This window comes from Apteryx mantelli, chromosome 4 (assembly GCF_036417845.1).
Source record: "Apteryx mantelli isolate bAptMan1 chromosome 4, bAptMan1.hap1, whole genome shotgun sequence".
Taxonomy (NCBI): Eukaryota; Metazoa; Chordata; class Aves; order Apterygiformes; family Apterygidae; genus Apteryx; species Apteryx mantelli.
Window position 1 is genome coordinate 11,989,955 of NC_089981.1, and position 11,842 is coordinate 12,001,796.

General features: G+C 44.3%; 1 protein-coding gene across 1 annotated transcript; it reads right to left on the bottom strand.

The window, feature by feature from the left end:
• Positions 1-333: 333 nt before the first annotated feature.
• Positions 334-1,272, bottom strand: LOC136991925 (olfactory receptor 4S2-like; the record flags this gene model as incomplete). Its single annotated transcript, XM_067295421.1, has 1 exon — positions 334-1,272. A coding segment is annotated over exon 1 (924 nt), but the record flags the coding sequence as incomplete, so codon positions are not given.
• Positions 1,273-11,842: the final 10,570 nt, after the last annotated feature.

Below are 11,842 nucleotides of genomic sequence, written 5' to 3' on the forward strand. Positions count from 1 at the left end.
CTAATGGGATGCTCTGCCTGGAACACATTTTAATATTTTTGATAGCATTCATTTCTTTATTTGCTGGTGTCTCCACAGTGCTTGGAAGCCCCAGTCCTGCGCCTGTGCTATTCAAAAAGAGAACATAAAGGGAATCCCTGCTAGTCACAGAGTTTACAATGCCATTCCAATCAAAACATGAACTTTCAGTGTCTTCCTAATTACTGCAACAGCTAAAACCAAGCTTTTCTTCAAAAGGGAGCTTTCAGTAAATTTTCCAAAATGGAATTATAGTGAGAGAGACTTGATTTTCTCAGCTCCTGAGAAAATGTTACCACAGTTCTACACCTCACCCTTTTCACGCCAAACTTTTCTATTCCACAGTTTTCTCATGGCACTTTTCATCTCCTCATTTCTCAGTGTGTAGATGAGTGGGTTCAGCATGGGCGTGATGACATTGTAAAACACAGCTAACCTCTTCTCCTCCGAGAGATTGCTGGATGGGCGTATGTAGGTGAATGTGCATGGCCCAAAGAAGAGAATCACCACAGTAATGTGGGACCCACAGGTGGAGAGGGCTTTGTACCGCGCTTCGGATGTTCGCCTTCTCAAGGAAAACAAAATTACAATGTAGGATGTGACCAGGATGAAGAAAGAGACCAAAGTAATCATTCCGCTATTGGCAAAGACAATGATGCCTGCAACATAGGTGTCGGTACAGGCCAGTTGTAGTAGGGGATGGACATCACAGAAGTAGTGGTCAATTTTGTTGGGGCCGCAAAAAGGGAGGCTAACAGTTATGAGGGTCTGCACCAGGGAGTGGACAAAGCCCCCCACCCATGAACCCATCACCATCCAGCCACACACACGCCTGGTCATGAGGGTGGTGTAGTGCAGGGGTCTGCATATGGCAAAGTAGCGATCATAGGCCATCACTGTGAGGATGAAGATCTCAGCGCAGCCAAAGAAATGTAACCCAAATAGCTGTGCCATGCAACCCACAAAGGAAATGGTTTTCTTCTCAACAAGGAAGTCAGCAATCATTTTGGGAGCTGTGACAGAAGAGTAGCAAAGATCTGCAATGGACAGGTGGCAGAGAAAGAAATACATGGGGGAGTTCAGACTCTGACTGCTAACTACAGTGACAACAATGAGCAGATTTCCTGCCACAGTAACAATATAGAAGAACAAAAACACCACAAAACATATTTTCTGCACCCCTTGGTTCTTTGAAAGGCCCAGAAGAATGAATTCCTTCACACTGCTTACGTTCTCCATGTTGATCAGACGGGTGCCAATATGCAATATACAGCTTATACACCTGGGAAAACAAAGACAGACACATGGTTCATCAGCATTTTTTTCATTATTAATAATGAGTTCTATATCAGAAGTGGATACAAACCAAGAAAGATATAGCATTAGTATTAAGCTTACGAAGTGTTTAGTTTCTGTCATGTATTTTTTCACAGCTGTTTAATTCTCCACAGTACAAAGCTTCTGCCATGGCTTTGGTGGCACGGAGATAGGTGCACTCTGTGATATGTTCCTTAATCCTGGTCCTCCAGGATTTTGAAGGACTGGCTCCATGGCCGATAGCCTTCCATGCACTAAGGACAAGGCCAGACAGGTTCACCTTGGGCACTACAAGGCAGATAATGCAGTATGTTTGCCCTCAGGGTAGACAAAGTCCCTGACAGCAATCTTTGTAAAATGGGTGTCTTTAAGAATACCTGGAAATATTGCTCAGAATGATGATTTGCTTTATAAGTACACATGATCTTTGAATTCTTGTTTAGAAGGGAAATGTACCCACATGCAGAGAAAAGAACTCTCTTGTGTATATACATTTTGAAACGTAAATATGAAATGTCACGGGCTGAAAAATGAGTTCTGGGAAGGTTATCTATCATGGAGGGGAAAAAAATACACATATGACTTAATGTAGTATTTGACATTGTTCTAAATCTCAGCATTGTTTCTGTCAGAGGAAGGAAGAATGAAAGACTCTTGTGAGATCTTCTGTCCCAGCACTGTACTGATTTTACCTAGTGTGATTTTTGATACGCTCTGCGTGATGCTTTCAAGGGTTAACTTAGCTTAATGAAGCTAATCTAACTAAACTCCTTCAATAGCCAGTATAAGTCTGATTCATAGGCTGATTCAGAATGACTAAATTAGGGTCCTTTGCAGAACCCTTTTTTCCTCCACTCACTATGAGGAGCTTAAGCAAATTAGCACCACCAGGTTAGAATGACCCTCAGAGAATAATCCCTTTTGGTGCCTGAAAGTAGCTCAGAGATTTTTTTTTAATGCCATCCACCTGTTTTAGGTTATGGCTGAGCTCCTTGTCCCTAGGCATTTCTACATCCATACAGTTTCTCATTCGAGACAAGGTCACATTCCAGCATAAACATGGGACTTCTTTGGTTCACCCTGTGTTCCAGCTACAACCCATCGAGCATTACGTGTCACTAATAAATGAGTAGCCTACATCTTTAGAAAGAGTGTAACATCCCTAGCTTGCCATTATGCACCCAGACCACCAGAATTCTCTTGGTCAAAGAAGTCTGGGAACCACCAGATTAAACTCTTCACAGAGAGTTTAAGGTCAGCCAAAAGCAGGCACTCTTTCAATAAAAATATCCACTGTATGGGCTTCCTTCTAGCATCAAAACATTCCCCATCAGCTGGTGTTAAAATGCACCATTTTAAGTCCTGCAGAATTACATCACAACCAGGTCTTCTCATTTGTATTCGTGATCTGTGAGCAAATCTGCGGAATGATTCAGTTAAGCCAAGTTATCTACCAACTACTTCAATCTGCAGCATAATCAGAAACTCTCGTGCAGGCACAAAGTGATCAAGCATCCACAGGAAACACTGAAATTGAGTAAACCCAAGATTACTTTCAAACCCACAAAGTGAAGCCGAGAGAGGAAGTGGGCAAAGTTAGGGACTTTTCCTATGCTTACAGTTGTAATTACACTAGATGAAAGTTTTTCAAGCAGAAGGGTAAAATTTACATGGATGTTTCCCTTTCAGATATTTCTACAAGGAAAAGGATCAGTAAGAACAACGGGAGGTCAGTTTCTCCCTCGTCTTGCCAAGTTGTGATCCTTTCTACCCCTCTTCCTTCTACTGAGCAACAACATAGACTTCTCAACAAAATAAATGACAGGGATGAAATGAGCACACCTTTATGGCTGTGCAGTACCCAGTCCAAAAGAAATAGCTGGGCTCCATCCAAGCCAGAGCATGACTGGAAGCATACCACAGCAATCGCAGGGCCATATTTAGGCAGTCAGAAAGGAGTGACCAAGAGAGAAATGGTCAGGGGAAACTTTATGCCTGAATACCAGCAGATGGCAAACTCCTGAGCTAAAAACAAGGTGTGCATCTACAAAAGGACCGATTCACAATTCAGACAGCTCGACCATGTATCTTGCTTGATAAGGTCCTTTCCATCACCACCAAACTGCATCTAACAAACTACCCATCTGTCTGATCTCATCTCATCGCCTTAAGTCATGTAGGCACCTGTACCTAAGCTAGGCATATTACACCTGACCAGTCTACTTGTAGATGTGATGAATCATGTGCTGCAGGTACCCGTTTCTTACTGTTGACTCCAAGAGGACTACTAGAATGACTAATTCAGTAGAGGATTGCCACCAGTTATGGCTTACCTCTTCAAGTGCCTTTGCAGGGGTAGACCTGAGCTATATGACATAATGCAATCAGATGCAAAATAAAATGAATCTCATGTGTACTCTTAACATCTCAAAAAGGGTGAGAAATTGCACCATCTCCTTACTGCATGCATTCTTCCCTAAAATCTCAGGTGGTTATGGGAAACAAAAGAATAATTTCGAAGCAATCGAATCTGCGGCTGTGGAACTAGCTCTGTATATGATTCTAGCCAAAGATAACTAGAGACAGTTGATAACTTCAGTGGAAGTTTCTTTCTGTATTTTCACATTTGTGCAAGAAGAAAGGAAAAGGAAGAGGAAAGCAAAGCAAAGCAAACAAAGCGAAGCAAAGCGAGAAGGCAGAGAAGCTGCAAAACTTACCTCGCCTGTGTTTAGAGATCTAATATTTTGTGTAAGGGCTGTACAGCCTTATCTCCTCAACTTCTGTCTCCCCTGGTATGAATGTGTTAGAGCACAGCGCCTTTAAAGAACATAGAATGGCTTCTGGAAAGCTTCCAAAACTTGCTTAGGAGGTGGCTGTTAGTGTATAATCCAGTCCCATCTAATTTATTACTTGCTTTCATGTGTCACAAGTGTATCTTGATGTTTCCTGCCTATGCGAGAAGTGGTTTAATAGGCTGTGTGGATGATGTGACCTGGGTGTGCTGAATGATGCTTTCATATCCCAGCAGCTGCACAAAGGGCTGAGAAGAAAACCTTTTAAGTACCAATCTTTAACCCTCTCCCAGGAAATCTTCCACCTGAAGGGCTCTTGGGGCTGCAGGAGGGAGGGGTGGAGGCTTAGTGAAGGGAAGGCGTGAAAGAAAGGGGCAAAGGAGGAGAATGAGTTCTGTCTTGACTGAAAAGTTTAAGTAAATGTATTTTAAAGAAACAGTTGTCAGTCAATGCTTTTATAATGATATCACAAAGGCATTTCAGGGTTTCTCCATAAGAAATAACACTCAAAGGAGTAGCTGAGTATTCAACTGGACAAGCATATGCATGGACCTATGCAGTTAACGCTTCTCAGAGTTCTTCCTTACTCCAAGCTGATAGTTGTATGGATTTCCCATGTGTAAAGGGCCATTAGGTCCACTGCTCTGGCTTCCTAGCATTGTGAATGCTAAAACAGTCCATTTGTAATCTAGATATTTTCTCTCCTTTTTTAACTTCTGTGTATTCCAAAAAACATGTAAAAGAGAAATCTTCATTAAAGAAAAAAAGAAAGAAACCTCAAGCTGTAGGAAGAGTCACCATCCTCCAGGGATGGTAAAGAATTCCTATCACAGGAGTCTTTTAAGGACAGGTTGGGCTCATTTCTCTCAGGAGTGGTCACGATTAAGTTTTTATAGGGACAGAAGATGTCCTGGGTGACCTCTTGATGACCCTCCAAGTCCTATCTCACCAGAAATTTCATCACTGGAAATCCAGTGAATAAAGCCTCTTTGCAAGAATTTGCATGTTTTAACAGAGGTCAGTGAATTACCAAGTCAGTCAAAAAAATCCTTCATTTACGAACTGGGAAACTGAGGGAGGATGTCACCTATTTAATGCCAATGGAAGTCAGTGAATTTAACCCTGACTTAGTCACTCTAGGCTCTTCTGAGGAAAAAAAATGAATGTCTCTGGAGGCAGATGCATCTGATCTACCTCAGAACTGATTTTAGGATGCGATTAGGTGTGAAATAGACATCTAGCTTTTAAACAAAGTAACTTAGGGCGGACAAATCTCACTGTCACGATGGGCCCCATCTTTCTTAACCTGAGCAGCTGCAGTCAAAGGTGAACCTATGAAATGAAACAAACAAAGCAAACAGACATGTTGATTTATATCAGCATATCATCTCAACCAAGGCCCAAGTCAAATTCATCATGGCTCTAAACTCTACTATGTATTTGTAGCTTATGCCTCATGGATGTCAGGAAAGACATTGTCTCAGCTACTGTCCTTTCCTTTGTTTTGCTGAAATTTCTGGAAATGTGGAATGGCCTGATAGCAACATAGTTAATGTCTCCATCTCCTCTGCACAGAATGCCAGCGATCTCCACAGTGAAAACAGAAATCCTACAGTTAATGAGAATAAATACTGGTAAAGAAATGCCTTGGTGAAAACAGTCCCCTAACTTAAATGTCCTTTTACTGTCGCCTGGAGTCTTGGGCAGGTTATTGAGGGTTAACAGTAGTCACTACAGGAAACAAGAGTATTGGGTAAGAAGGTAAACAAAGTCTTCCAGTCTTTGGGAAAGGAAGAGGAGCAACAGATGACAGAAGCCAGAGATCAGGCCAATAGCATCTGGCCTGCTAACCTAGTATGAGTCAGCCTGCCACTTTCTGTACCCAGTGGCACACATGGCAGCAACTTGGCTAGCATCACATTCATGTCCTTTTGTTTCCCTAGCCAAATGGACTACCAGAGGTGACTTAATGCACAAGTCCAAATGAAGAATTGCTGCTACCTCCTGCTGCAAAATAATTCCCCATAAGGGGTGTGCTTAGTGCCAGCAAAGGAGAAAGGTCTTTTCTCCATTTTCATTCCACTTACCTCGGCACCTGGTTCTGGACACCACTATGGCAGCAGGTCATGCTCAGGGGAGCTGTGATTTGGACAAGGAGGGACTGTGCATGGTGAGATGAACGAGGTTTTGCAGCTGGATAGTGAATACTGGCAAGGGGTTTGTTGACAGAGCCATGGTGAATGTGTGTTGTGAATTTGATGATGGGCAGGATGGGGACAAGGCACGGTGTGGAGGGAAGTTGTGAAACTTGAAATGGATGCTACATGGCCAGGGGCTGTCTTCATGGAGTTTGTGAAATCAGAAGTGCCTGAGGTGTGGTGAGGGACTGTGCTGAAAGACAGTATGAAGTGGCAGGTAATGCTGTGGGTGCTAAGCTGTGTTGAAAGACCTTGTGACATCAGAAGCGGACATCGTGTTTTGAAGGGTAACACTAGGAGAGGTTGCAGAATTGTGGCTGCTGAGGTGTCATAAGGCTGGCTACAGAGTTCAAGGAGACCCTACTGTAGAACAGGTAATGTCAAGTAGTAGGGGACAATGTATGGTGACAACTTGTGTTGGGAGAGGTTTTGAGGTCAGAAGAGGACACTCGGTAGTGATGAGTGTGCTAAGGGAGGTTCTGCAGTGACAGTGGACCCTTGGGGAATGAGAAGTTGTGTTGAGGGAGGTTGTGAAATCAGCAGCAGGCATTAGGGAAGAGGACTGACCATTTCTCAATCTGTGTGACCCTGAGCAGCAGTAGAGCATCTTCTGCAAGGTCTGTGAAACTAGAGCTGCTCATGGATGCAGCTGCGAAGCAAAGCATTGGTGCAAGAGTCAAGCTATAACTTTGGACAGACAGTTCTTGAGTTCTTTATATCGTGAGACTGTCTGAAGAAGGGAGAAGTAGTGAAAAAGCATTTCCTAAGCCATGACAGTGACAGGTTCTGTGCTGGGAGGGAAGGGGGAAGTGGTTGAAATCTTAGTGACCACATGCAACAAACTAGACATTTCCCCAAGAGAGTGAGTGGCTGTTTCTCCAGACGTCACATTGAAATGACTGTGGCTTTTTTAACAGTGTCTAAATAGCCCAGCACCAGGATTTGATTTTACAGCACAAGGATTTTATTTGGACCATCAGTCACAGAATTCAGGTGACAATTTTCACCAGCAGATCCACACCAGGCAGTTGCTGCAAATAGTCCCTGAAATACCAAGGAACCCACAAGAAGGTGAGAAAGTCCTGGATGGCTGCAGCGGTCTTTGCCATTGCCCTCTGTCTCTTGCTTTCTGCCATGATTTTGGAGAGATGGTGAGGGGAAGGGAGGAGAAAAAAGAACTGGGGGAAAGGAGCTCAAGTATTTTCCTTTCCTGCTGGTTAGAGAATGGCTATAGCTACACAATTGTCTTGATCATCTTCAAGATAAGGAGATCTTCATTCTAGGGATCTTTTTCCAAGAACAAATGCTATTGCATTGCCCTAACTGCCCATCTGTCATAGAAGGTGGCATTCTTCAGAGATCAAACACTAGCAGTTTTGGTCTTAGATGATCAATTAAGATTAGCTGAGAAAACACAACAGCATAACTCTGTGTCCAGACAAGGAGATGTCGTTGGGCTGCCAAGTTTGTTCAGACTAACAGCTGCCACAAGAACTATACTGTACTCAGCATGTAAACCACAGGAAGGATGTTTAATCTCAAGGGAAAGAAAGACCAGCTAGACTGCTGCTATTTGATGCAGGCTTTCATTAACTAGTTTCATTAAGGAAGTAGACTCAGGTTTTGAATATGCTTTGGAGACAAGAGACCAATCTTACCAAAGCCTTATAATAGATATATGAGAACCGTGAGTGACTTTTTCAGCATGCTTTTGCACGGTCTATGGAAGAAACCATAGGATGGTTACTTCACTTGCATTATATGGAATGCAAAGTTTCTGATGATTCGGCATATCTCCACAGGGCGTCCATTACAACCAGTATGACAGTACATGACAGTACACTATCGATGGCCCAGGCTGATGCTATTTAACATTATGAAATCTGATTGAATGCCTTAGATAGAAAGCTAATCACCTGACATTCCCTGAATGCCCAATGGAGAGAGAGGCACCTCCAGAGGATGTAAACCACCATCGTAGACCCTCTCAATCACTGACAGTAAGAGATAAGCATTCTCAGAGGTGGCATCTGCCACGTGTTTGCAATATATTTCTTGTGGTCCAAAAGACGTTGGTGATAGGATGACTGCAAGGAATAGGGATCATGTGCAGAATTTTCTGCCCTGAACTAACATTAAGATAGCCAGCCCAGCCTACCATGGAGCATGCCCTCAGCATGGGAGCTATGTTTGTCCTCTGACTTGCTCAGTATCTCTCTGGGAAGATGCCAGGACACAGAGCACTCTAGAAGGTCAGTGGTCATGGCTAAGAAGAATGCGTTCCTCGGGGGCCACCAGCGCCCTGAAAAAAAAACACATTTCTGCTTCCCTGGGGACGGTTGAAAGGAGACAGGCAGCCAAGGATGTTAGTGCTGAGTGTGTTCCTCAACATCGTCCCTGTACCAGTGGCATGAGGTGCCTGCAAGGGACACCTGCTGCCCTGAGGGCAGCAAACCTGACTCCACTCATCACAAGAGCTCCTAGACACCAGTGTTTGAAATAAATAGTCTTTATTTTCTCATTGATTGCAACATAAGGCACTCACAGTACTGTTGGTATTTCTGCAATGTGGTTGAGACCTGGAAGAAGGAATCTATATGCGCATACGTGTGTTTCAGAGCAGTCCAATTTTCACCACATGCAGAAGGGTCAGAGAAAGATTCTAAAAAGACTTGATTTGCTTCCCTTTCCCAAGCCTCTGCCCTCAGTAGTTATCCCCACCCTTCCTTTCCCACAGCTACCCCCTTCTCAACTCCAGGAGCTCCTACTGCAGTCAACCCTCTTCTCTCCCTCACCTCAGCCTACCTCAAACATCAAACAAAAGTAGCAGCCTTCCCCTCATGACCCTCCCCAGCATCAGCTGCCATATTACCTGTCTTGCACCTTTCACGGAGATGTTGCTTCCTGCCACAGGAAAGAAGGGGAGGCAGCTAGGAAGAGAAGGCTATGCTCTGTTTGGAGAAAGGGAGTAAGGTCAGTTAAGTAGGGGGCAGAAGGAGGGGCGAGCAACTTCAAACACCTACCTTTTTGACCATTTACGTCTTGCACCAACTCAGAGCCAAGTGATGTCTCATATCCCACAATTTAGAATCGTGCACAGAGGACGCAAGAGATACAACAGCGCAAGCAGGCTTTGGTAGGCCTTGTTAGTGAGTCTTAAGAGACATTCTAGAAACACCACTTTACGCCTACTTCTCCCCGCTTTAGAAGCTTAACCCTCAAAAGCAGTTACCCATCCCTACCATGGCCAGAAAAAGAAAGCACTTCAAAGTAAATGCCCAGAGGCAAGAAGCTGTAGATAAAGGACTTTTTGTCATCTCTCTTAGATCAAATTAACCAGAGTTTAAGATCAGACTAAGTCAGGTCACAGACTAAGCCACAATATCTCAAAATAGGTCTAATTTGTCTAATCAAAGACAATTCCTGACTGTAGAGGCAGAGAGAGAGACCTTTGCTGCTTCACCACGTGATACCCAAAGTCTGAGTGAGATTTGTCCCTCTGGAGCCAACACCTGCCCATTTTGAAGCTTGCACAATCACACTGTTAAAACTCTTTTCTTCCTCTTCATTTTGTAAGTAAGTGGCACACAACAAGCACACTTCTTGCCTGCAGGGTTTCTGTTGCATTACTGCGAATAAATCGCTGTGTTTACTATTTTTCTAAAGTCCCTTTCAGGTCAAGCTGCTAAAATACTTTAATTCTCTGGGGCCAGAGGTGAACGACGAGTCATCAAATGCTGTTAGAGCCCTGTGCAGTTTGGGGAGACTCCTCCTATCTGCAGGAGAAAGAAAGAGGCACCTTTTTACACATGTTGTCAAAGGGAGGCCCAGAAGCATTCAGGGGAGGCAGGCAAAGGCTGATAATGCCCAAAGAGGATTATTGATGCCTAGCACCCAGGCTGTGAAGGCCTCAATGTCTGATCTCCCTTTCCCACCCCACGCGCAGCAGACAAGCCCTTTCTCTTTTGGGGGTCTTGGCAGGATTTGGGGCGAGACATTGCACAGGAAGGGATTTTTGAAGGAAACATTGGAAGAAGGGACATCCTCCTCTGGAATAATCCCATTCCAGCTGACTCTCATGTTCCAAGAAAGAAAAAACAAAACAGAATACAGTTACTCTGAAAACTTCCCGCAATCTCTACTGACTGCTCATTTGTACATCTCCTTTATAACAGCATTTGGCCAGAGTACGAACGCACCAAGAGCCTTTCACAGATGCATGCAAAATCCCACAGCATCCCTGGGAATGGAATCCCTGGCAGGTAATTTTCTCCCCACCTCCTGTAAAAGCAACCAGAGAAGTAGAGCAGAAATAGGAAACTGCCTCACAACATGAGAGAGCCCCATTCTCATCTGCCGCTGACTTCATCCCAGCCTCCTCAGTACAGTGAAAACACTCCTTCCTGACAACACCTGCTTCATTACGCCACAGGAGACAGAAACTGAATCTGCAGGCTGAAAGAACTTCCTTGTCTTTTTCACAGAAAATGTTTCCCAGAAGATCCATGGGATGAATCAGAAACCAAGAGAAAGACACTAGAGCTGATGCCAGGTCCCAGCTTCTCTGAGCAGTCAATTCCGATGCACTGGGGCAGGAAGGTAAGCATTTCTGGGATAGATTCAGCATTTCCTTGCTATCATTAATGCTTTGGGATGTTCTCTGTCTCTGCTGTTCCATCTTCATGTCCTCTCACAGACATCCACACACACACGATCACTGCGTAGAGTTACCCCCTCCTCATCTCCTGCTCCTCCCTCTCTATAAGCAGCAATGTTTTCTTCTGCTTCTTTTTTTTACTCTGTTGAACTGCCTCACCCTGTCTTCCTGCTTCAACCTCTCCAAATTTCTGCATGATTTTGCCTTCTCCTCAATATGTAGCATCTTGCTGTTACCTTCCCAGACATCAGCCATGCATACTCCGTGAGCGATAGCTGTCCCAGGCCACAAGGCTGTAAGTATAAAAGCAGTGTATCAGTCACTAAATTCCCCTCTCTCTCTTGCAGAAACAGAGAGAAGAAGAAACTTTCTCCATTTTGGTTATTTCATAGTGACTGATCAGTTCATAATGCTCTCCTTTCAAAGCAGTTCAAGCCTGGCTGAAGGGACTAATTACAGTGGGACTGTGCAAAAGGCAGGGCCGTCATATGCTCTCCTCAAGTTCATGGAGAGCTTCTGCCTCATCAGCTCTGCCTCTGGCATGGTGGGAAATGGCATGGTCCTTTGGTACCTCGGCTTCCGCATCCAGAGGAACCGCTTCACTGTCTACATCCTGAAGCTGGCTGCCGCTGACTTTGGCTACCTGCTCTGCATTGCCATCAAAACAGTTCAGTGCCTGATGCACTTCAAAGTGGGAGTGCAGTTTGGGATATTCCTCTTCCTGGATCTTTTCATGTACAGGACTGGCTTGTATCTCCTGACAGCCATCAGCATTGAGAGGTGCCTGTCTGTCCTCTGTCCCATCTGGTGCCGAAGCCATCGCCCAAAGCACTTGTCTGGCATCATCTCCGGCCTGCTCT